The 26,917-nt window shown below is 40.9% G+C and overlaps 1 protein-coding gene across 5 annotated transcripts in view; it reads left to right on the forward strand.

The window, feature by feature from the left end:
* CGNL1 (cingulin like 1) overlaps nt 1–26,917 on the forward strand; it is a 126,542-nt gene that overhangs the window by 68,439 nt on the left and 31,186 nt on the right. For all 5 annotated transcript variants that reach the window (XM_042853874.2, XM_008164042.4, XM_008164043.4 and 2 more), the window contains exons 9-11: nt 15,413–15,619; nt 16,107–16,211; nt 26,735–26,887. In XM_042853874.2, the coding sequence (XP_042709808.2) occupies nt 15,413–15,619; nt 16,107–16,211; nt 26,735–26,887 (465 nt within the window). The remainder of the gene's footprint in view (nt 1–15,412; nt 15,620–16,106; nt 16,212–26,734; nt 26,888–26,917) is intronic.

Raw genomic sequence — 26,917 nt, forward strand, 5'->3', positions numbered from 1 at the left:
CAGCACCTCTTCCTTGGTTCCTCCAGCCCCAGAGCTCTCTCCATTGCATGCTCCTCGGGCTCTCAGCCGGGTGGCCTCAGGGTGCCGGTGTCTGGAGTCTCCTTCTGCCTCCCCCCTGCAGGGGGCAAGCAACCTGGCAGAGAGGGGCAGCATCTGTCCAGCAAGCCCAGCACCTCTTCCTTGTCTCCTCCAGCCACAGAGCTCTCTCCATTGCATGCCCCTTGGGCTCCCAGCTGGGTGGCCTCAGCACTGGGAAAACGCCAGCAGGGCTGGGTTCAGTGTGTATCCGAGCTCGTGGGGAGCTCTCTCGCCCCAGTGACTAGCGCCTTATCTACGGCAAGTACAGTAGTGCAATAGGAGTGTGACGTGAAAAATATCATGTCATGTTGTGACACGGTCACTCAAATCACGATTACGTGTGTGTACTGTGCTGCCCTATCGGCGCCATTCGCGCTAATTTCCATTTCGCGTCAGTGCCAGTGGTTATAGGGCTAAAATGCCGGGATGAAAACGACTTTCTGGTGCTGCTTACTGGCAACAAAGAGAGAAACGGCAAAAAGAATTAGAAAAACTATCTCGTACTTCAAAAAAGTATTTTAAAAAAGTCGACAATCAAGGAGAAAGCTCTAAGCAATGCACTGAAGGTGATTATTCATCAACTGATGAAGACCGATCCAACCAAAGATTACCTTTATCAACTGATAAAGATGAACAACAATCTGACCAAAGATTATCTTCACTAACTGATAAAGATGAACAATCACAATCCATCCAAAGATTTACTACTTCAGCTGAAGAGTCCAGAAATGAAGAACTGTTATCCAAATCTAAAACTGAAGAACAATTATTGGAAGGTGGAGAGACTGACATAGGATCGGATGCAAGTACATGGCCGACAATAATTACTGATACAATGCGAATTATTATTGTGAAAAAAGGTCCTTCAAAACTAGATCCTACATTTGAATATCCATTTAATGAGTCAAATCGTTGATTTATGCCATACAGTATGAAGAAAAAAATGAAAAATGGGGAACAAAGTAATAGATCGTGGTTAGTGTATTCACAGACCAAAGATGTAGTTTTTTGTTTTTGCTGCAAACTGTTCTGTAACTCGGACATTTTTCTGGCAACTGCAGGTTTTAATGACTGGCGAAATTTGCATCAGCATTTGAAAGAACATGAAACATCAAAAAATCATTTACGCTCATTGACAAATTGGATTGAGCTGTCAAACAGATTACGTACCGGTACAACAATCGATGCGGTACAGCAACGTCAACTAAATTCAGAAATTCTACGTTGGCAAGCAGTGTTGGAATGTTTACTGGCAATCATTAATTTCCTAGCCGAACAGTGCCTCGCATTCCGTGGAGCCTCGGATATTTTATAAGAGAATAACAATGGAAATTTCTTAAAATTGGTTGAGTTATTGGCAAAATTTGATAATGTTATGGCTGAGTATGTACGAAGAGTGAAAGATGGAGAGATTCACACCCATTATTTGGGTAAAAATACACAAAATTAGATAATAAAATTAATTTCTAATGGAGTGCGTAATGAAATTTTATCGAATTTGAAACATGCCAAATATTATTCAGTTATAGTTGATTGTACTCAAGATCTGAGCAAAACTGAGCAAATGTCAATAGTTTTACGATTTCTGAAAATTGATGAAAATGCAGAAGTGAAAATTTTTGAACACTTTCTAGAATTTATACCAGTGAATGAAACTACTGGGAAAGCCCTCACAGATGTAATTCTACAGAGATTGGAACACTATGGAATACCTTTAGAAAATATGCGCGGCCAAATATAACGGCTCAAACATGCGAGGACGACATGCAGGTGTACAGCAAAGAATATTGAATTTAAACAATCGAGCTTTTTTCATTCCTTGCCATGTGCATTCGCTCAATCTGGTTGTCAGTGATGCCACCAAATCATCTAAAGATGCTGTTTCATATTTTACCACAGTGCAAGCAATTTACAACTTTTTTAGTGCTTCCACACACCGTTGGGCAGTCTTGAAGAAGCATCTTGAACAAAAACTCACACTTAAACCTCTGAGTCAAACTAGATGGGAAAGCAGGATAGAAGCTATTAGACCATTCCGATATTCATCAGGAGAGATTTACGATGCACTATTCGAAATAAGCCAGGACTTGTCATCTGATCCTTCATTTCGACATGAAGCTGAAACATTGGCTCAGAAAATGATGCAGTTTCAATTTTCATGTTGCACGGTTATTTGGCACAATATTCTAAATCAAATTAATTTGACCAGCAAAGTTATGCAGAACATAACCATAGACATATCCGAGGCAAAGATGATTTTGAATAAAACGCTGGAATATTTAAAAAATACCATTCAGATGAAGGATTTGAAGAAACTGTCAAAGAAGCAACAACAATAGCAGAGGATCTTGATTTTGAACCAACGTTTGCACCTCAAAAATTCATTCGTCCTCGGAAAAAAACAAGACAGTTTTGTTATGAGGCTCATGATGATCCTATTCTCGATCCAAACGAAAGGTTTAAGGTTGACTGTTTCTATTGTATTTTGGATGTAGCTATAACTTCCATTGAAGAAAGATTTTGTCAGTTGCATGGTCATTGTGAAACTTTCGAATTTTTATACGATACTGGAAATATTAAAAATCAGTTTTCCAAAGAAGAGCTCATGAAGCAGTGTTAAGACCTACATTTAGCGCTCAGTACTGAAAACGCTGCTGATATTGATGCAGTAGAATGTATGATGAATTAATAGCTTTATCTGAGCTAATAAGTCCTAAAACTTCTCCTCTAAAAGTATTAGAATTTATAGCAAGAAATGATTTTTTCACTCCAAACACTGCTATAGCATTACGCATTCTTTTAACGTTACCAGTATCAGTGGCTTCTGGTGAGCGCAGTGTCTCAAAACTGAAATTACTAAAAAATTATTTGAGGTCCACCATGTCTCAAAATCGTATGTCAGGACTGGCATTAATTTCAATTGAAAGTACTATTGCAAAAAATTTCACTGACTTATTAAAAGACTACGCAAGTATAAAAACCAGAAAAATTCAGTTCATATAAATTCTTTTAATTTATGAGAAACTGGAAGACACTAACGTTTTTCATTACAGTGTAGGGTTGAACTCGAATTGTTTGTTATTGTGTTTTTGTTAAAATTAAATGTTAAAATTACACTAGTAGGAAATTGTTTTATTTCACTAACTACAAATTCTGTTTTCACTTTTTTTTTAATTTTAAACAGTCAAAACAAAACTGCAAGTGTAAACATGTGTAAAAGCCAAAAAAAAAGCGCGGGGGGGGCAGCCAAAAAATTTTTTGCTTGGGGCAGCAAAAAACCTAGAGCCGGCCCTGCTAGACAAAAATGGGAATGACTCCCCAGGTCATTCTCTTCTTTAAGTTTGGTCTAATGGAGATTCAGTGCTGCCTAGAATATCAGGCAAGCCTACTAAAGAACCACAGATGCAAGTGGCCGCTCTGGGTCAGAGCCCCAGACATCCCACAGTAATGATGAGCTGCATGCCATTCTAGGGGGTGCCTGTACAACAGTCCCACCCATTGCTTCCCTCCTCCCCCACCCGTCCCGGGCTATCTTGGCAATTATCCCCCCATTTGTGTGATGAAGTAATAAAGAATGTATGAATTTGAAACAACACTGACTTTATTGCCTCTGCAAGCAGAGATCAAAGGGGGGAGGGGAGGGCGGTTGGCTTACAGGGAAGTAGAGTGACCAACCATTCTGCACTTGCTCAGCCTATAGTCTGTCCATCATGGCCTTGGAGATTTTTTCAAATGTTTTGGCATTCTGTCTTTTGGAACGGAGTTCTGATAGCACGGATTCGTCTCCCCATACAGCGATCAGATCCAGTACCTCCCATACAGTCCGTGCTGGAGCTCTTTTTCAATTCTGGGACTGCATGTTCACCTGTGCTGATGAGCTCTGCATGGTTACCTATGCTGATCAGCTCTCCACGCTGGGCAAACAGGAAATGAAATTCAAAAGTTTGCGGGGCTTTTCCTGTCTACCTGGCCAGTGCATCCGAGTTCAGATTGCTGTCCAGAGCGGTCACAATGGTGCACTGTGGGATAGCTCCCGAAGGCCAATACCGACGAATTGCATCCACGCTAACCCTGATTCGAACCGGCAATGTCGATTTCAGTGCTACTCCCCTTGTCGTGGAGGAGTACAGAAATCGATTTTAAGAGCCAATTATGTTGACAAAAATGGCTTCGTTGTGTGGACGGGTGCAGGGTTAATTCGATTTAACACTGCTAAACTCGTAGTGTAGACCAGGCCTGAGGGTGAAATTAGGAAGGGAGAGGAACTGAATGATATGTAGGGATCAGGCATGAGGCCAGGCAAATCACCGCCCTGTACTTTAAGTGGGGGGAGGGGTGGTTGTCTGGCTGGCCTGGAGAGGAGGGCAATGCTTTCTGGCTTGGGGGAGGAGGGGAGACGTAAAACCACTAGAAAAGCAGTCAGCGTGGTGGATGACTCACCACCTAGGAATGAGGGGTTTAAAAAAGTCAGCCTTCCCCATATCACTCAAAACAGGCTGGGCAGCACCCACCCTGCCTCCCTATATAGGTCAGAAATATGTCGGGTGATTAGCTATATCTGCTGTGGGCGTCACGCTAGCCGCCCCGTTAAGGGGGGCTGGGAAGGAAGTTTTCCCTTACCACCATATTGGCCAGGTGCAGTGGAGGGGGGTTTTGCCTTCCTCACAGCAGGTTCAGGTGGGCTCTGTTTGTGCATAGCATGACAGGCGGTAGGCCATATGTCACAACTCTTTATTCGTAGTGGATTTTCAGTGTAGGTACTCCATAAATTAAGGCACAAAAGAATGGATAAATGGCTTGGAAAAGGAATTGAGGAGAGGTGCTTGGTAATTGAGCTAGCTGAGGGCAGTTGTGGACTCCTCTGATTGGTACAGCAGGGAGCCAACCCCCCATCATTATAGTCCACCTTAACCCCTCCTACGAGTGGGCGTGGTTGGTAAGGTCCCAGCAAGGGAATTGCTGGAGGGATCTGGATGAAAAGAGGGGGGAGCGGGTGGAAGGCCTCCCACCCTTCACCCCCCGGAATTGGCTGGAATTGAAGGTTCCCGGCAGTGGATCTACTGAAGGGACATGAACGGAAAGGTGGTGGTTGTTGGTTTGGGGTGGGGTGGAGTATGTGCTGGTGCTGAAAAAAGCACTCCACCCCCCCCCCTCTTCCCCCAGTGAATTGTGGGGGTTTTCACCTGCACTGCACATTTTATCGCCAGGTAATGTCCCAGACATCTTATAATAAAGTTGCGGCCTGATTAAACCCATATCTAATGTCTCCTGTCATTCTTTCGGCATAGCCAGACAAATGATCATGGGAAGAAAACAAAGCAAATAGAAATGCAAGCAAACAAACTAAATAACAATACAGGAAACTAAAAAGGGCGCCATGTTAGCGTCTTTAATTTAAATAAAAATAATTCCAGCAGTAAATAGCTCTTTGCTTTTACTGAAGAACTTGCTAGCTGATTTGAAGGTACTCTGGATTTACCGTGCTGTAACAGAGAGCAGAATTTGACCCAGTAAATTATTGCTGCCTCCGTGTGTGTCTGTGCATGCTGTTCCAGACATGGATTTTTATCTCCCAGTAAGATAACCCGCTTACTCTGCAGCCAGCATTAAGTCTGTTTTGTAAATTTATCAGCAAGGTCAAAAAGAATGAGAGATGTAGCTGACCCTCTCGACCCCCTCCCCCCCCTTAACTGGATCAGTCTGCACCACTCTGTTGGGAAATTATCTAAGTCTTCTCTGAACGGAGATATCACTTTGAAAGGGCTGCATCCAGCATTGGTACCATTTAGATTCATATAGTATTAGAAGATACAGGAGTGTAGCAGTAATGCACTTCGTGGTATGAAACATATTTTAAGTAGCAATACTATCAGGGAATGGATTTGCTACACTGAATAAAGGGACAGACACAGGTCTATACACCTACATTCATTTACACACATGTATCAGTCTGTTAAAGTACATATTATTGAAAAGCAAGTTTAGTGCAGGGAGGTAGGGAGAGACTAACTAAAGGGCTGGTATTTTTGTCTGATATGTTGATAAGTAGTCATTTTTGGGATATTGATTAATCGCAGTTAACTCATGCGGTTAAAAAAATTAATCATCATTTAAAAAATTGTGATTAATCGCAGTTTTAATCACACTGTTAAACAATAGAATACCAATTGAAATGTATTTAATATTTTGGATGTTTTTCAACATTTTTATATATATATTGTATTCTGCATTGTAATTGAAATAAAAGTGTATATTATTTTTTATTACAAATATTTGCACTGCAAAAAAGATAAACAAAAGAAATAGTAAGAAATCCGGTGGCACCTTAAAGACTAACAAATGCATCTGAAGAAGTGGGTTTTTTACTCACAAAAGTTTATGCCCAAATAAATCTGTTAGGCCTTGGCTACACTTACCCGCTAGTTCGGCGGCTGGCAATCAAACTTCTGGGTTCGACTTATCGCGTCTAGTCTGGACGCGATAAGTCGAACCCGGAAGTGCTCGCCGTCGACTGCGGTACTCCAGCTCGGCGAGAGGAGTACCGCGGAGTCGACGGGGGAGCCTGCCTGCCGAGTGTGGACCAAGGTAAGTTCGAACTAAGGTACTTCGACTTCAGCTACGTTATTCACGTAGCTGAAGTTCCGTACCTTAGTTCGAATTAGGGGGTTAGTGTAGACCTGGCCTTAGTCTTTAAAGTGCCACTGGACTCCTCATTGTTTTTGTGGATACAGACTAACACGGCTATCCCTCTGATAAAAGAAATTGTATTTTTCAATTCACCTCATACAAGTACTGTAGTACAAGCTCTTTGTCATGAAAATGCAACTTACAAATGTAGATTTTTATTTTTATTTTTTTGGTTACATAACTGCACTCAAAAACAAAACAGTGTAAAACTTCAGAGCCTACAAGTAAACTCAGTCCTACTTCTTGTTCAGCCAATTGCTAAGACAAACAGGATTGTTTACATTTACAGGAGATAATGCTGCCCTCTTCTTATTTACAATGTCACTATAAAGTGAGAACAGGCATTTGCATGGCACTTTTGTAGCTGGCATTACAAGATATTTACGTGCCATATATGTTAAACATTCGTATGCCCCCTGATGCTTCAGCAACCATTCCAGAGGACATGCTTCCATGCTGATGATGCTCGTTTAAAAAAAAAAAAAAAGCATTAGTTAAATTTGTGACTGAACTCCTTGAGGGAGAATTGTATGTCTCCTGTTCTGTTTTAACAGTTATGATATAACAGTCATGTTATAGCAGTCTCAGATGATGACCCAGCACATGTTGTTTATTTTAAGAACAGTTTCACAGCAGATTTGACAAAACGCAAAGAAGGTACCAATCTGAGATTTCTAAAGATAGCTACAGCACTCGACCCAAGGTTTAAGAATCTGAAGTGCCTTCCAAAATCTGAGAGGGATGAGGTGTGGAGCATGCTTTCAGAAGTCTTAAAAGAGCAACATTCCAATGCAGAAACTACAGAACCCGAACCACCAAAAAAGAAAATCAACCTTCCACTTGTGGCATCTGACTCAGATAATGAAAATGAACATGCATCTGTCCACCTCTTTGGATTGTTATTGAGCAGAAACTATCATCAGCATGGAGACATGTCCCCTGGAATGGTGGTTGAAGCATTCATGGACATATGAATCTTTATCGCATCTGGCACCTAAATATCTTGTGACACCGGCTAAACAACAGTGCCATGAGAATGCCTGTTCTCACTTTCAGGTGACATTGTAAACAAGAAGTGGGCAGCATTATCTCCTGCAAATGTAAACAAACTTGTTTGTCTAAGCGATTGGCTGAACAAGAAATAGGACTGTGAGGACCTGCAGGGTCTGAAGTTCTACATTGTTTCATTTTGGAATGTAGGGTTATTTTTGTACATAATTCTACATTTGTAAATTCAACTTTTGTGATAAAGAGATTGCACTACAGTACTTGTATTAGATGAATTGAAAAATACTATTTCTTTTGTTTTTTTACAGTGCAAATACTCGTAATCAAAAATAAATAATAATATAAAGTGAGCACTGTACACTTTGTATTCTATGTTGTAATTGAAATCAATATGTTTGAAAATGTAGAAAACATCCAAAAATATTTAAATAAATAGTATTCTATTATTGATTAACAGTGCGATTAATCACGCAATTATTATTTTTTAATCGCTTGACAGTCCTGGTTAACAATACTCAAATTAGAGTGTTTCCTAATTTAGGTAAAATCTTCAAATTTTCTGGAAATATATTCCTGTTAATGCTGAAGGTCCAGAAATGTGAAGATTTTATCTAAATTAGGAAACACTCTAATTTGCATATTTGAATATGCATTAGTTCATTTATATCAATAACAAGTGTCCTAATGATCAGAACTTAAATCTGACCCGGCTGCAGCATGGAATGAGTTTTAGCAATACAGAAATTGTTAGATTTAATGTCTGATCAGTGGTCAGTCCATCCAATATAGTGTCCCATTTCTGACAATGACCAGTACCAGATGCTTCAGAAGAAGGTGCAAGACACTCTGTAGAAACAATTATGAAACAACTTGCTGTTTGCCTGGGCTGGGAGGGGACTCTAGCTGCTTCCTGTCATCAGCTGAGGAATACTCTGGCTCAGGGGTGACCAACCTGTGGCTCCGGAGCCACATGCGGCTCTTCAGAAGTTAGTATGCGGCTCCTTGTATAGGCACCGACTCCAAGGCTGGAGCAACAGGTGCCAACTTTCCAATGTGCCGGGGGGTGCTCACTGTTCAACTCCTGGCTCTGCCACGGGCCCTGTCCCCACTCCACCCCTTCCTGCCCCCTTTCCTGAGCCTGCCATGCCCTCGCTTCCCCTCCGCCCCCCGAATCTCCTGCACACCATAAAACAGCTGATCGGGAGGTGCGGGGAGAGAGGGGGAAGTCTTGATCGGCGGGGCTGCTGGTGGGTGGTAGGCGCTGGGAGCAGGCGGGGTGGGGGGGAGAGCTGATGATGGGGCTGCTGACATATTACTGTGGCTGTTTGGCAATGTACATTGGTAAATTCTGTCTCAATTCTCAGGCTCAGGTTGGCCACCCCTGCTCTGGCTGCTCCTTGCCTCATCCTTGATAGTTAGGGGGCTCTGACAGCCCCTTCCTGCCACTTCCAGGCCCCTGGCTCCACCTGCCACTCACTGGCTACTTTTCTCAGGTTCTTGTGGCCAAGATGAGATGGCTAGGGTACTGCCCAGTATTGCATTAGCCATAGCTCTAAGTCTGTGGTGACGGGCGGTATTGCCAACAGCAAATGTTTAAAAATACTGATTTAGGCCCCCTAAAAATCATGAGATTGGCTTAAAATTATCAGTTTTTAAAATAAATTTGGGGGTTTTATTTGCCATCTGACTATTGATCCCTCAGGTGCACTCAGGTCACAGTTTCAATTTTTTTCTCAGTGACCACAATGGGTAGGAACTTTTTGTTTTAAACAGATGCTGAGGTTCTAATGTAATCACATACCTACAGAAGCTGGAGCTTAAGTAAAACATCAAATATTGCAAGATTAGCCATGGAAGTACAAGAGTTGGCAACGCTGCAGTGGCTTGGGTGACCATGCTCTTTGCTGTGCTCCTGTGGTTAGAGTCCTCCTAGGTGGGACTCAGTAGTTAAACACGCGACGTGAAGTGTCCCTAACCAACAGGAGATGGTAGTTCTTGGTCAGGAGCAGTGCAGAAAGCAGCTAAAAATGGGGATCTCCCAGCCAATCTGGGAGATGTAAGGGGTGTGGAAATAGATCCTTGCTTCAGTGGTATAAAGCACAACCGCCAAAGCCCTACAATTTATCACCTGGCCCAATGTGAACAAACTGGTAGATTTTTGCTATTTCCCATCATTTTGTGATGTGCTCATGTGCTTTTAAAACACAATGACACAGAAAATGGGGGGGGCAGGCAAAGGGTAGAATGTACGTGGCTAGAATATTTAAAGAAAGAAACTACAATCTGGGAATTAAGATATGCTAATTACAAAACACAACTATTAGTATAATGTTCCATAAAGGTCACTCTATATACTACATATGGATGCATTCATTCCAGTCTTTGACTTCAGGAATCTCACCCAACTAGCTGTTCCTGTTAAATGCCATGCATGTTTTTACATATATAATCACACTTTCATAGTTACTCTTCAAAGGGTTAGACACAGCCTGAGGAGCCCAAAATGGTTATATGGAAAATAAATTATTATTCTCTTTCCAAATTCAACATACAGTTCTGGTTCTGATCCTTTCTGTGACCCTGTCTCTCTGGTTAACTTTTTATACTCGTGAGTAAACTGATATATAGAGCCTTTAATTTTCAGTGCTTTCTGGATGGGAAATATCCTTTTCATTAATTTAATTGTTGTTGTTATTTAGTGCCTTTAATCCTGAAGGACCTTAAAGTGCTTCACAAGCCATATATATATAGCATCATTGAAATGCAGCCACTTCTAGGGAGGAGGGCCACATATCAGTAGACAGTCAATACCCAGCACACTTACCACTAATTTGTTCTGTTTACACAGGGGGGAAAAGTGTGGTTTTGTTTTGTTTTTTTCAACGGAGTGACCCTCTCTCCCCCCAAATGCCTCTGTGAACAGCACTTAACACCTTTTATATTGTTTGAGCTGGTCATGTTGTAGCCTGGGTTCAACTGAAAAAAACGCACCTTTTTGCTCGCATAGACAGGCCTATTGAGACCAGAATGACCTATGGTAGTTTTAAATACAATCTGTTGGGCAGCCCTAAACTTTTTATTATATTTGCCGTCCTCAAGTTGTAGAATGTGAAATACAGTAATTACCATTCAAAAAGTCAGTGTTTGTCACCAGATAGCATAGAGATGATTTTAGTCCAGCAGTTCTAAAGCCTTCTCCTGGCTTTTTATTACAGGGATTTCACTTAGAGCTGGTCTACACTGGGTGGGGGATTGATCTAAGATACGCAACTTCAGTTACGCGAATAGCGTACTGAAGTCAAAGCATCTAAGATCGAATTACCTGGGATCCACACGGCGCGGGATCAACGGCCGCGGCTCCTCTGTCGACTGCGCTACCGCCGCTCACTCCGGTGGAGTTCCGGAGTCGACGGTGAGCGCATTCGGGAATTGATATATCGTGTTTTAACGAGACGCGATATATAGATCCCGGATAAATCGATTGCTACCCGCCAATATGGCGGGTAGTGAAGATGTACCCTTAGGACTAGGTAGGCCGTTGCCTTAATGCCCTCTCTGAAGAGGCAGCAGTGCATGTAACATACTAGCTTTGTGTGTAACGTTGCCCTCTAGTGGCCTGCCTATGGAAGGTCCTGCTTCTTTTGTCCTCTTTCAGAGTCTTGAGTTTTTTGGATTCAAAGGACGAGTTCTAGTTCCGTTGGAATCAATAACTGTCTGTCTGCAGCACATGGATTCATTACATGTGGGCTCCCCTAGCGTCCCCTTCCCTTCTCTCAGGATACCATCAGCTGTGCAGGTTGACAGGCCTATATTTCACTGCCCATTCCACTCATATAGCTTCTCTGAAGAAGATGGCAGTGTGAGCTACCCAAGCTCTTCCCTGTCTGTCCCCTGCATGTGGCTCCCCTGAAATTAGTGGAGGCAATCAACTTCCACAGTAGAGCAGCAGAAAAAATTACTCTGGGTTTTTTTGTTTGTTTTTCATTTCATTCAATCAGAAGAGGGTCCTGAGCTGTTCATGAAGGGAGAGGGCAAAAAGGACAAGAGATTTCTAGCTCCCACGGGACTTCTGGGGTGGGCTTGAGGTCTCATAGTATTTGGCAGTGGCACAAGATTTGGAAACATGATTGGTGCCCTGTTCTCAGGACCATGTCCTGTTGCTGGTTTCCAGCAGCCAAACAGAACCAGAGCACGTAGAGCACATGGATCACAGGCTGCAGTCTGGCAGTGACCAAAACCTGCTTGATTATGCGGGCATGTGACTGTCCACTTCAGGGCTGGGACCAAAACCTGGTGGGGAGGCAGGATGGGATAACAAACTTGTTGCAGCCACTTGTGTTGCTAGGTGTAATATATTATAGAGAATTTGTTCAGGAACAGTTCATTTATGTGAAAGTATAACCCCTGCAACATAGCCAGGATCATTGGAGACCTGTGGTGAGCTGCTGATTACGTGCTGTCACACAAGTTTAGGCTGCCTGAGCCAGCTTTTACTTACACACACATTTTCCCCTGACTCCTTCCCCCCCCCCCCCCCCCCAAGATTTTAACTAATGTTGGAGAAGAAAATACTTGGAACTTGTTCAGTAGAGTTGGTTCCTTTTTAAGTTTCCCCTTTTAGACATGCTTGACCTCAACCTTGGCCAGTTTCTGAAGACATGCAGTGGAAGAGAAGGGAGAATACCAATTTGGTTTAATTTGAGTGATACATAATATACATAAAGCAAAAGGCAGGTCAGAATAGATCCGGAGATATGACTGTATTAAGCCTTTGTGACGGGGTGAACTTTCTTAACTTTTAACTCTGGTGGGTAAAGTTCCTTTTGCCTCACATACAGTGCTTCCTGTTGATGTAGGTACTGTGCTCTAGTCTAAATGAATAATGCTTCTGGGGGGTGGGGGGGAGTATTGATATGACACGAGAATAGCCCAAACACACAAGATGAGGTGCTGGATACTTCAGGTACAGTATGGGCCTTCTGTTCTGTGTTCTCTAACTCTGGAGCAGTGTGTAGGCGGTTGGATGAGAAAGAACAGACAAATCAACATTCCATTCACTGAACTCCCCAGCATGCCTAAGCTTCTTTCACTCAGCTAGTAAAAGGGGGGGAAATGAAACAAAAAGGAGCCACTGGTAGAGTGCCTGCTAATTAGTAAAACTGTGCTGCATTACAAAAAGCAAAAATAAATGAATACAGAGGATATACCAAAAAGTATATGTGAAGTTACAGCATCAGCAGAAATACATTTCAAAGCTCTTTAACCAATATGTATGTTCAGAAAAATTGACTGCCTTTTTGTGTACTTGCAAAAAGACTAGAACTTGTCATCCTGCTTGTGTTGCCAGTTTTTGTATAAAGAGTTCATTAACCCAAATGGACACTCTGAGCGATTTCTGAGTTACAGCTTTATCAGAGTAATTTGCATATTTTTGTTATTGCTTACTAGAAAACAATTAGTGAAGGGTCCTTTGTAGAATAAGAGCCTCTTGTATAACTTGAATCAGGTTTGCAGTACTCCTTTTTTTCTTCTTCTTCTTCTTCTGTGTTGATTTTTCTAGTACCGTACAGCATGGTGTAGCTTTGTTGCTGATATGTCCTGTTACACCTGGAGAGTAATCTCCATTTAAAAAGCAGTTGGCTTTGTTTCGATTTACAAATGAATTACTGCTTACCTCTATTTTTTGCCGGTAAAGCAAAAATATTGTAAAATAGCTATCTACCCCTCTTTTCACTTTATCTACAAAAGAATTCACTTAACCTACACTGGATAATCCATTTTGTATTTCTGAGATGAATGTAAATATAATCCCATACACAATGTCGTGCTTAAATATTTTTGAAGTTACTAATGCAAAAGTCAATGGGATTTTGTATTGGAAATAAGGATCTGTGCTGATGGATTCCTTTGCAAGATTAGAGCCTAAATGTCCAGGATCAAGAACCAAACCTTTTATCACAAAGCAGTCTTACGTTCCTGGTGGAAGTTTTGAATGAAACATAAGCAAAGGGCCAAAGATCAGGTCAACTTAGGGGGTCACCCCTATGAGTTGAAGTGTTTAAAAATGTGTATGCTGCATACATGGTTAAGCTCACTTGAGTCAACTCTTTTCGGGATTGTTCTGTCATATGATTCTTCCATTCCACAACCTGCCACACCACATATAATGATAACAATGACACCATTCCTCACCATCTCCTCCTTCTCATTGCCATTTCCATGACTCCTCAATACACTAGTTTCTTCTCTGTACCGGTAGGCTTATGTCTCTGACTCTCTGTTCTTTTGTTAACTTGGGTTTAATTTTGAATGTTAATGAACCCCAATTCTTTATCAGTTGCACAAGGTTAGCTTTATTTAATTTACTTTTAAACTCTGTTTATTCATGTTTTCAAAATAGTATTAAAGTAAGCTTTCTGTTTATAGATTTTGAACTGTAACAAATTCATTGCATAGCCATATATAAACAGTAGGACAAATATTATACAAGTCATATGATCTATACAAAGCAAAGATTCAAATGCTGCAACCAACCTCATTGCCAAAAAAACTATGAATGCACAGTATAATACCATGTCATGTGAGAAAACATTGGATGTAGTTTTATTATAATTTTGTCTTTAATGCATTGGATTGTTTTGTTTCTAAGCAAATATACAAAAAGCATCCTTTTGAAAACTTTAAGCACCCCGACATATGTTAATAAAACAAAACCCCAGCAGCTAAATTCCCAACACCACTGCCCTAACTAGTAAAACATATAACCTACAGCAACTCATTTATAGCTAAACAGATTAAAACTCCTCCTGAATACACAGAAACTTACTCCTCAAGGGCTCACATTTCTCTTGAGATCTATTAGGTTTTTTTTATGGTAACTTTAAAAAATATTTAAGCATGAGATTACACTTACCTAGGGGCTTAAAATGGAACATATTGAAGTAAGAATATGAGATGACAGACAAAAGGCTGCTGAAATATAGTAGATATTATTTGAAAATGTAATAATGCCTTCAAAAAGAGGACTCTCTTACCTACCTACATAGCTGGTAACTTTGGGTATTGTGATTCATGGATCTGCGAGTAATACAAATGCACCTTTGTGGCCCACACAAATCTGACCTTTCATAGAATATTCCAGGTTGACACAGCCACAGTTTTGTATGGATGGTATCTTTGGTTTCAGAATTTAGTTGTGGGAGAAGAGTTATTACTCTTTCAGCTCTAGGGATCTGGATGCAAACTGGCTTGTTATAGGTCACAGATGGATGGGAGTTTGGGCTTGCTCAGAATGCCTAGGTTCTCAAAATGGAGTTTATGGTCATAAAACAGGCAACTGTGCTTCTCTGAATCAAAACTTGCTCAAAAGCAAGTTTCCGAGAGCATAGGTTGCATGTGTATTTTCTGAGGGTACAACTAATTTACTTTTAACTCGAAAATGGATTTTGCTCCAAAATGCCAAAAACTTCAGTTGACAGTGTTCCTTTATCTATATGAATCAGAAAATATTTCCATCTTTAAAATTTTCATCCAGGATTACATGGACTGAGACCTGTTTTGGAAACAAATTGCATATTTTTACACTGTCTTTAAAAATGGAGGTTTTGTGTGTCACTGTTTCTGTTCTCCTTTTTACTAGAATGCTGCTGCCCTCGCCAGTGAAAGAAACACTGCAGAACAGATGCAAAGTAGTGCAGAAAATCGAGTGAAGGAGTTGGCTGAGCAAAATGAACAATTGAAGAGAACAATTAAACAGCTAGAGGACAAAATTAAAGAACTCCATCAAGAGATTGATAATATGAAAGGAGAAGAAGATACAATGAAAGAAAAAATAGAGAGATATGAGGTAAGTTACAAAACCAGACATGTAACTAGTGTGATTTTCTTCCCGTTCATGATTGGATGGGTACAGTGCACAAAAATAAAAAATGAAAGATGAGATGAAGGCAGGCAAAGTCATTGTTGGTGCCGTAAAACCTGTGCAAAATCAGTGGGCTTGAAGGAGAGAGCAGGCTGGAGCTTCTTCTACAGGTACAGGGAGGCTGCTTCAGCTGATGTGACAATATGAAAATAACACTGAAGAGTAGGAGATGGGCACATTGGTGATGTGCCTGAGTGAGTTGAAGAGGAAATGGGAGGTTGTAGACAGGAAGCAGTGCAATGTGGAGTCCTGGAGGTGTGGAAGAGGAGCTTGATGTAGAAGGCAAGAGGAAGCCAGTGAAAATGTTTTTAAGTGTTTGCAGTTTTATGTTTATGCTTGCAGATCTTCTGAAGGCAGATTAGAGAGAAAGCAACATCAGTATTCCTGAATCTATCAAACTTTTGTATTGTAGAAAGAAAAGCAACAATTAGAAGATATCCTGGCACATGCTGGGGAAGAGGGAAAGGAACTGCTGTTGGTGAAAAAGTCTTTGGAAAGCAAGCTGGAGGATATGCAGGTAAGTACAACAACTTAGTCAGAATATTAAATGTCTTTGCTTGTTTTCTGCAGTGGTGACTTTCTCTGGTCATATTTAAATCCCCATTCTATTAAATTTGGCCCTCACAGCACCATTCAGATCTTTCCTGTAAGCATAGCTTCATCTAACTAAGTTTGCCATCTTTTTTTTTTTAAATTGAACAAAGTTGGAGGGAAATAAATCCTCAGAAAACGTGTCCAGTTTTTGACAAATCTGTTTTGTAATTTTAAATTATAGAATCCTAGAATAGAATCAGAGAATATCAGGGTTGGAAGGGACCTCAGGAAGTCATGTAGTCCAACCACCTGCTCAAAGCAGGACCAGTCCCCAACTAAATCATCCCAGCCAGGGCTTTGTCAAACCTGACCTTAAAAACCTCTAAGGATGGAGATTCCACCACGTCCCTAGGTAACTCATTCCAGTGCTTCACCACCCTCCTAGTGAAAAAGTTTTTCCTAATATCCAATCTAAACCTCCCCCCACTGCAACTCCTTAGTTATCTGTCAGCTTTGGTTGTGTTTCAGCTAGACTTTCCATGTGTGAGGATAAGAGGCTGTAATCTGGCAGTCATATAAATAAGAAAAATCTAGCTGGAAGAATTAAAGGTCATCGGTGAGTGATGGGGTGGTAGTGGCAGTTCTCCCTCCCATACCAGATCTCAATTACTGAGCTGAGGAGAGTGGTGGGGACACAGAGAAGAGATGGAGAGAGGAATTGCTATGGAGGAGAAACCTCAAAATTGTGCTATTTGCAGCAGGAAGACAAATGTGAAGAAACCTGGAGGCTTCTCTGGTGGGCAGATATTTGGGGAGATGGCCTGTGCCCCACTGGAGGGATAGGGACATATCAAAGGGTGACTGCCCCTTTAAGAGGGAATGGGGTCCATTTCATTTGGACTGATTACCTGCTGCCCAGTTGGGCTTAAGGGAAGGCACCTAGGCTGTTCTTTGTGTGCTGTCCCTGTCCATGCTCCACTTCAGGTGTCGGTGCATCCCGGCACTACTGATCGGAGATTTTCAGTAGCAGTGGCTAACGATTCACAGTGGAACAAGATCACTTCCAATACAGAGTACTGCCATTCGGACTGTCAACGGTTCCATGAATCTTTGCCAAAACCCTAACGGTGGTAGGTTGAGAAGGAACTGAGGGGTGTGGGACGCACAGGCACTAGTTGAATCGCCAATGGCACCACGAGACAGCTACTGCACGTGCGCGTCCTGACCAGGCACTGCTACCGAAAATCCCCAATCAGCAGCGCTGGGACCCACCAACACCTGAAGTGGAGCACCCACAGGGACACACATCTCAAAGAATCTCAGTTACTGCACAAGGTGAGTAACCTTCTCTTTTACAAAGGGGGAGACAGCTGCAGGTGGTAGTAGTAGGCAGATGCCTGAGAAACACTGTAGGGAGTTAGACTCCTGGAGGGCTCTGCGTCAGCAGGGGGGAGAAATACCAGTGGGGAAGGCCTGTGGAGAAGGCCAAATCCAGGCAAGAGGTGCTGGGAGAGCAGAAAGACAGACCCTCAGGGAGGAAGGGCTGTGCCCAGCTTGGGACTGAGGCAAGATAAATCACTTTTAAGGAGAGGCAGACCCTCAAGAAGGAGGCTGAAACTGGGATGAAAACTGTAGGGTTGAGTTCTATTTTCAAAGACTTTGTGCAGGACTTAATAAATTGCACCCCAGAAAGGGAATGTTTTGAATATCTGGATTCTGTGGATTTTTAAATGGATCCTGCATGAAGGGGAAACAGAGGCAGGGGTCAGCAGAGCCATTCTTGGCAAGCAGGTGGTGAGACAGGGCAGGCACACCTTTTAACAGGATATATCCTAGAGCAGCTAAAAAGGGCACAAGCCCAATTTTTCCTCCTTGCATATCACCTTTATGTGCATTACAAAAGCACTGGTGTTTCTAAAATACTAAATTGTAAAATTCACCTTCAAATCTAGAAGCTAAGGTTAAAGAGATTCTGTCAAGTAAATCATAGCTAAAATATAAGGTTTTTGTGTGTTGTTATAAATGTTTCTTGAACACAAAAAAGTGGTCTTAATTTGAATTTCAACATTCCCCTGTATGGTCTGCAACTCAAACTCTACTCCACTGGACCACAAACTACAAAGTGAACCTGACTACAGATGGGCTATAGGACAAAGGGAAGCTTTCCTGACAACTGTTTCCATGATTCAATTAAATCTGAATTCAATGGAAAACATAATAAAACAAGAAAAATTTGTGAAAATTAAGTTAGATTTTTAAATTTGTGTCCATTTTAATAATCTAATTTATTAACAGTGCAAGTAAGGAACTTTTCTCCTTAAAAATGTGATTTTTAATCTGACAATCTTTTAAATCAAATTAATAAATCAGCTCCCTTCTTTCAGTTACAGGTTCTCTTTTCACCACTTGATTGGTTCCAAGTTGTTCGGCTAGTGCATTGTCAGTGTTGGTCTGCTGATGCCTGCCAGCTACCTTAGGCCTGATCCATTAGAGCTTGTTATAATGTGGTAAACTATTTTCATAGATTTGTAATGCCCAGCAGAAAGAACATAACTTGGATCTATACTTAATCCAGTTACAACACTTGTTATTATTAGACCCCTGAATACTGTGGAAAAGTATTTGTGAACATTAATTATCCTCTAAGGAAATATACTTTTATTTTAATTACAATTCCATTTACGGTATTTACTTGTTACCAACATTTAAATGAACAATTGGTGTTTGATGTTTGTGTATGGGGGGTGTGGGTTTTTTGCAAAACAATTCACAGAAAGAGGTGTCATAAAAAACCCTACAAATATGTGTTTTCCACAAGTATCTTCAAAGGAGTGTTTTTGTAGCCATTTTGAAAGGGCTTGGAATGGGAGTCACCCATTCAGGGAGCAGAAACAGTGCCATCTGTTTAGGTGGCCAGTCACACAGCCAGGAGCACTGCCAGCTTTTCTGCCGCCCTAGGCGGCGGAAGGTCCAGCCCCGAAATGCCGCTCCCCACAGAGGCAGTGGAAGGTCCCGCCGCTGAAATACCGCCGCGGTCGCCGCCCCCCAAATTGTAGTGCCCTAGGCGACCACCTAGGTCGTCTAATGGGTTGCGCCGGCCCTGCATACAGCACAAACAGGAAATTATGAATAGTGAATACTTAAAGTAGCAAATGGTTTGCGAGCAATCCATGAGTGGGAAGTATGCTCAAAATGCCATTCCGCAAATCTTTTTCAAATAACTAGCAAGGCAAACTCTGTTTGCAGATAATTAGCAAACACAAAGATGGGCTAAATTTGTTGAACTAACATTTTACTGTGAATGGTTTGCTTAGCTCTAGTTTGAGAATCATTTTTAGAACATGTCAATTAATCCTGATTTCAAGGAAGAGAAGTAGACTTGAGTATTTCATCTCACCACTTGGCATAGTGTCCTGTCCGTACTGCAGCACCACTCCAGCAGAACCATGCTTAATAGTTTTTGATTACAGTGGTAGCCAGCATGGTTTGGTGCTCCATTGTGAACAGGTCTTTAATTGACATTCTTTTCTACATCACTTGAGCTGTAGCCTATTGCTAAAGAGAAAATATTAATAATGTGAAATGAGTCTTATAGTAAGCTTTTGGGGGCAGGAACAATCTCTTTTTTTCTGTGTGTGTATAGTGCCCAGAACAATGGGGTCCTAATTCCTGATTCTATGCTTTTACAATACAGATAACTAATAATGGAGTAACACATCAAGAACCAATAGAAATCTACTGAATAAAGCTGTAACCATTCCAGTAAACACAGCAAGATGCAATGCTTCTCCTTCCCAGATTCATACTCAAAATGGTTAAAGCTGCAAGACACTTCAAAGTGGTTATTGTGGGTAGTTGGAATAGCTTCATTCAAAGTAGACTCCAGTAGCTAGAATGATGTGAGCTTATTGCAGTTTTCAGCTACGGAAGCTCAGACAAATAGTGATTTTTTTGGTGCTGACCTCTGTAGTATGGCTTTTGTTTCTTAACCACTTTTCTGTATTCCAGCATTTTAGAAGCAAAACACATGCCAAAATTCCCCCAGGGTCTTATGCAGTCCCTGAGAACAGGAACTTCTAGGAGTTTCCTGAGAGCTATCTCAAAGAAAGCTGCTTATTCTTTCCATTACCCACCTTCATCACAGAACTCATAGGCTATTAAAAAAACCAACAGACACTAATTGTTCTAAGTCCTTTGCCAACATTGCAACATATAGCGTCATGCATACAATACTTCAGGCGAACAACTGATCCTGCTCAAGTCAACGGAAGTTGCGCCACTGACTTCTAAGGGATCAGACTTTGGCCCTTTGGCTGTGGATGGAAAAACATGTAAAGTTCTTGTCACCTCGAGTTAACACTGCAGTGTGTAGATAACTCAGGTTACTTTTCTAGTGTTAGCCTAGCTTGAGTGAGAGCAGCTACAGTGTGAAATATTAATTGAGCTACACAGAGAGATTGTGTTAGCAGCTGATGAGTTATTAACTCGAGCTGTAGCCTATACCCCTGGAGGGCCAGCCAATTTGAGATAAAAGCACCACCACATTTAAATTAAGGGCTTGTGTGTGTGGACAGGACTCTCATTTGGGGTAATAGCTCAAACTGTAACTTGAGCAACTGCAGTGGTGACAAGTCCCTACGTGTACTACAGAACATTCCTAACTGTCAAATACTGAAGTCTTATAAAGTGTACGTGCTAGACTGAGCCTATCTCTACACTGCCACTTTCAGCACTAAAACTTTAGTTGTTCAGGGGTGTGAAAAAACACCCCCCTGAACGACAAAAGTTTTAGTGCTGAAAAGCATCGGTATAGACAGCGCTTTATCGCCAGAAGCTGCATTCCCGGCGATAAAGCTACCACCCCTTGTTCAGGGTGGGTTGTTTTTTTTTATCGCCGGGTGAGCTCTCCCCCGGGGATAAAGTGTGTCTACACTGCCCATGTCACAGTACTGCCGCGACTGCACTGTAACGTGGGCAGTGTAGAAATACCCTGAGCTATTTATTCATTTGGATGTTCAGTAGTAATTCAGAATGAAACCAAAGTTCAAAATATTCACATCCTCAACGCAAGTAATAGTAGTACTTCTGTTACATTTAAAATATATCTGTGTATCTGAAATTGTGCATTCTTGCTTTGAAGTTTGACCTTTTATGGCTAATAGAACTCAGAGTATTATAAATGTGTTAATCTTTGGAAGCAGTGCTGTAAAATCATGTGTGGTGGACATATTTGGTGAATACTGCATAGTACAAACTGTGTTTATACTCTCCCACTCACAAATAGTTTTTATGACAACCAATGAGAAAACATCTGCTGAAATATTGCTACCAGATCTGTTAAATTTGGGGACACATTATAAGAAAGATAGTTCTCCTTTTTAAAGTGACTATATTTTGTATCAAACTTTATAAGGCAGATTTTCTCCCTAAGAGATAGTTTGTACCATTTAGTGACAGCCCTGCAGGGGGCCAAGTGTAGAGCCATATTGCTGAAGAGAGAGCACCATTAGAGCAGAGGCTGTATACTCACAGCTAGAACCTTTTATTAAGTACAGTTAGTTCTCTTCAACCTTTCTCCCCATTCACGCAACAGACAGGTAGATGGAAGAGGAGAGTTGCTGTGGTCTTTTCTCCTTCCTTTTCAACCCCTTAAACTTTGTCTGGTCCTAACTTAAGTGGAGAGACTGTTAGTGTAGTTTTTCTATGTTTTGGTAGCTACAGACCAAGAAAACCAAGTCCTAGTAAGACTCCAACATAGGGCAGTTAGTGTGCCCTTTAAAGACTAGGGATTTGGAGTATATGACGTAAAAGCAATCCTGACATGTCATTAGTTCTTCCTGTTTAATGAAGTGTGGACTGAATAGTCTGGAGAGGCATTCCAGAAGTAACTATTCCAGTTTGTTGTTAGTTGAGTGAAAATTGAAATTTTTGCCCTTTGGGAAATTTCAATATTTTGCCATTTGTTTTCATCCTGAATTGGGATACAACATTGAAATAACAAAACTTTTCACAGAACTAAAAGTTCTTTTTAAAAAAATGGAAATTTAGAAACACTTTGTTTTCAGATTTTTGATTGGAACAAAACATTTTGACATTCCCAAATCAAAATGTTTTTATTTTTTAGTTTGTTGAACTGAATTAAAATGTTTAATTATTAATTTGTGTGTACTAAGGTACCACAGTACCTCATGAGAGTTGTAGTTTGGGTCCCTTTGGCCCCCATTCTCTCCTATGGGCTGGGCTTCCTGGTTGGACTATATCTCCCATGGTGCACTTGTAGTCATGTGATTCCTGTGACACACCATGTGGATGAGTCAGAGAGAAGACAGGAGTGCATCATGGAAGATGTAATCTGGCAAAAGTGCCCAGTCCATAGGGGAGAATAGGGACATGAAGTACCCAAACTACTACTCCCATGAGGCATTGTGGCACCACATGAAAATACAATTTAATGTTGAACTGACTCAAAATGAAATATTTTGTCTCTTTTCCCGAAGGAAAATTTCAGCAAAATCAAAGTTTTCCATTGAAAAATTTCACATCCTAACTCCCATTATAGGCTCAGCTAGGTTGATGGAATAATTTTTCCATCACCCTAGCTACTGCCTCTCGAAGAGATGGACTTACTACAGTGAGGAAAAACCTGTTCTGTCGCTGAAGCAACTGTGCTGCAGTACTACAGTGGCATAGCTGCAGCACTGTGCCCTGTAGCACTGCTTGTGTGGACATATCCTCGGTCATGAACAGCAAAATGTAACATGAGTGAAAAAGAGGAGAGACAGGTATATGGAATTATATTTTTTTCATTTCAGGATGTTAGCATATGGCCCAATACAATAAGTTAAAAAAAAAAAGGCTGTATTTGCTATTATCATTCTCCTAGACTGCCTCATATCTGAACACCAGGCAAAAATTTGTATGACACAATAGTTGACCAAATGTGTTGCAGTCCAATAATGTGACATGTGCCCCTAATCTCCCATAAACAATAGAATATATTCACATCTAAAATAACTTGTGTTGGTGAAAAGAATTCTGATTTCTGCTGATAATTCTGAAGTTGAGAAACTGACCAGATTTCCTACTATGTTCCCCCCCCCCCTTCCAGTACACTGCAGGCATAGAACACCTTCCGTTGGCACTACCATTCTGCCACTGTATAGTTTATTGATCTGTGTCTGTGGGGTTTGTTTCTCAAGCATGTGTAAACAGACTGTAACATAAAATTGTGATGGGTTGGGTCACAGAAAACCCCTTGGGAACTGTCACCTGGTGTGCTGAGACTACCCCTGAGCTCGTTTTCTCTGCCAGCTTGGGACTCCAGAACCTTGCCTGTTTTGAGCCAGACATGCTAGCCTGCTACAAATCCAGACTCAGGTCCGAACAACGTCCCCAAAACGCTGCAGGCTTAACTGAAAACAGTTTAAGAAGTGTTCCTGTTTCCAACACTCAGATGCCCAGCTCCCAATGGGGTTCAAATCCCAAATAAATCTGTTTTACCCTATATAAAGCTTATACAGGGTAAACTCATAAATTTTTGCCCTCTATAACACTGATAGAGAGACATGCACAGCTGTTTGTGCCCCCCCCCCCCCAGGTATTAATACATACTCTGGGTTAATTAATATGTAAAAAGTGATTTTATTAAATACAAAAGATAGGATTTAAGTTGTTCCAAGTAATAACAGACAGAACAAAGTGAATTACCAAGCAAAATAAAATAAAACACGCAAGTCTAAACCTAATACGGTAAGGAAGTGATTACAGATGAAGTTTCACCCTCAGAGATGTTCCAGTAAACTTCTTTTACAGACTAGCCTCCTTCTAGTCTGGGTCCAGCAATCACTCACATCCCTATGGTTACTGTCCTTTGTTCCAGTTTCTTTCAGGTATCCTTTGGGGGTGGAGCCAGCTGAAGACCAAATGGAGGGGTCTCCCAGGACTTTATATAGACTTTCTCTTGTGGGTGGAGACCCCTCCTGCCCCTTGTATAGAATCCCAGCTACAAGATGGAGTTTTTGGAGTCACGTGGGCAAGTCACGTGTCCATGTATGACTCATTTCCTTACAGGTGACAGCCATTGTTCACATGCTACCTTCAACGTCCTCAGGTAGACTTCTTATGTGGATTGGAGTCTTCCAAGATCCATTGTCCGTTAAGTGTTTTTTGATTGGGCACTTAACTTGCAAATTCCTTTCTAAAGAAGCTGACCAAATGCCTTACTAAGGCTATTTAAAATCAAACAAGTACACAGCCAATATTCATAACTTCGAATACAAAAATGATCCATCCATACAAATAGGATGAATATATTCAGTAAATCATAACCTTTTTAGAGATCTGTTACATGGCATATGTAGCATAAAACATATTCCAGTTATGTCATATTTACATTCATAAGCATACTTCCATAAAGCGTTATAGGGTGCAACATCACAAAAATGATTTGTGAAAGACTGATAGGGTGGAGGTATCTGAGATTTTGATGGCCTGTTGGAAGATGGCACATTAGCAGGGACCCAGTGATTCCCCAGCTTTTAGCACTACAGTGCTAAAATAAACCTTTTCAGGATTCTTTAAATTCTGTGGTGCCAGCTAGACTGGACTGTTGCTGAACAGCATTTAATAGCTCTTAGATGACTATGCTGTATCACTGTGCATTTTGCAGATATTTAATTCTTAGCCCTTTTATAGCACATTTCATCCATAGAGCTCAAAGTTTTACAAAAGGACATCAGTATCATGAGCACAGCACATTTTTCCCCAGCTGTGGGAGCTGAGGCACAAAAAGGTGAAGTGATGTACCTAAATTCATCCAGAAGGCCAACTGCAGAACTGGGAATAGAACCCAGCTCTTTTGAGCCTAGATTTTAAAAAGTGACTCTTAAAATCTAAATTGCTTTTCACTATTAATGCTGTTTGCTTCATATTTACATTTCTCCCAGTTTGGGCAATTAAGAGAGATGAGTTGGTTTCACTTTTCTGTCTCATCTATTTTTAGTTGATTTCAGTTTCTCATGCATGCACTAGCACATGCTGCAATATTTGTGTTGCACATGCTTCAGGGGATTAATCACTAAATTGTGTCGTTATTGTTGAATTTGGTTTTTTTAATGTAATCGAAACATTTCAGTTAATCTTCATTTTGACAAAAGTAAGCCCTATTTAAACCTGATAGCAACCTTTTAGAAAAGCGAAATGGCATGACAGTAAGAAAAGAAGAGAGAAGGTTATTAACAGTGAGCCACAACGGTTAACCCTGAAAATGCCTCTGAAGAAGTAAAGTTTTCAGATGTGTTGAAGTGTCAATGGAAGGACTAAGGAGGGTTCTCTAAGGAAGGCTGGTTCCTTGTCTTGGGGGCCACCACAGCCAAAGCTGCCATGATCCTCTGGTAGAATTCTAAAAGGGGGGACCCCACATGAGACTCATGGTCTCAAAATATAGTTAGGCTCCCCTCACCTCTATTAATGTCTTTAAACCTCAAACAGGAGCAACTTAAAATCAATCCCTTCATCTTATATAGACAGCCAGTGAAAAATGGATGCAAGCTCTTAGCTTTGTGTCACTGATAATTTTGTGCCCAGTGTGGCTTTTTATTAGGCATAGAATATACGGCTGAAGATACTGAACAAGCACTTCTGACTGAAGTGGTGAATTTCTTGTACATCTTCGTTGGTCTTTATGCATATTTGGTGTTTTGGAGCTCTTAGCCCACTATGTGACTATACAGTACAGCTCTGCATCTCATTCAAAACTGGGTGATCCTTAATGCATAAAGAGAGGCCTGGCTTCAACAGTAACTTAAAATGCTTTGATAAAGGGGTTATTTAACCTGGCAAGCTGTTCAGGAGAGGGACCCCTGTCTATTTCTGTTTGTACAGGGCGTAAGACAATGACGTCTATTCCTGATTGGGGCTTTTGGGTGCTATGGAAATATAATTTAAAACATTAATAACTAAGCAGTTCTTTCACTCCTTTTTTGAAGAATACTTTTGTTTTATTAAATCAATTCAAACACATTTCTTGAATGCTGAGGAAAGAAAAGGCAGAGCAAATGTAGGTGAAAGAGTATATTATTTAGAGACTTTGAGATTGAATAAACAAGAACAACAAAGGAAATATGAAACCTGAAATAAAATATTGAATTCTCTGGCAGAAGGTAAAATTTGCTGGGCACTGTGCAACTTCAACTGACTATGGACGTTGCATGTAATAGAGCCAACAAGACAGACAGTCGTAGGTCCTCAGAATTCTGCAGCGTTTCAGGAGCTTGTAGACATTTATAAGTAAATATTACATGGCTGTATGTTTTATTTGTCATAGACTGACTGTCAAAGCTTGACTCAGCAACTTTCTTCCTTTTGATTTTGTGTTACAGCGTATTATTATGATTTTTATTGTTGTTGCTTCATGGGACATGTTAGTATATTACATTAAATTCCTTTGACTTCTCAGAGAGTTATGGCTGTCATGTTTTTATAGTGTAACTTTTCCATCCAATGCAGAAAAAATTCAATCAGGTTATTCAGGAACAGCAACAGTTAACCGAACAGTTAAAAGATGAAACTAACCAGAAGGAACAATTAAAGAGGATAAAGAATGAAATGGAAAATGAGCGATGGCAACTAGACAAGACTATTGAGAAGTTACACAAGGAGGTACGGTTGCAGTTAAAAGAGGCTGCAGGA

This window comes from Chrysemys picta, chromosome 10, assembly GCF_011386835.1.
Source record: "Chrysemys picta bellii isolate R12L10 chromosome 10, ASM1138683v2, whole genome shotgun sequence".
Classification (NCBI taxonomy): Eukaryota; Metazoa; Chordata; order Testudines; family Emydidae; genus Chrysemys; species Chrysemys picta.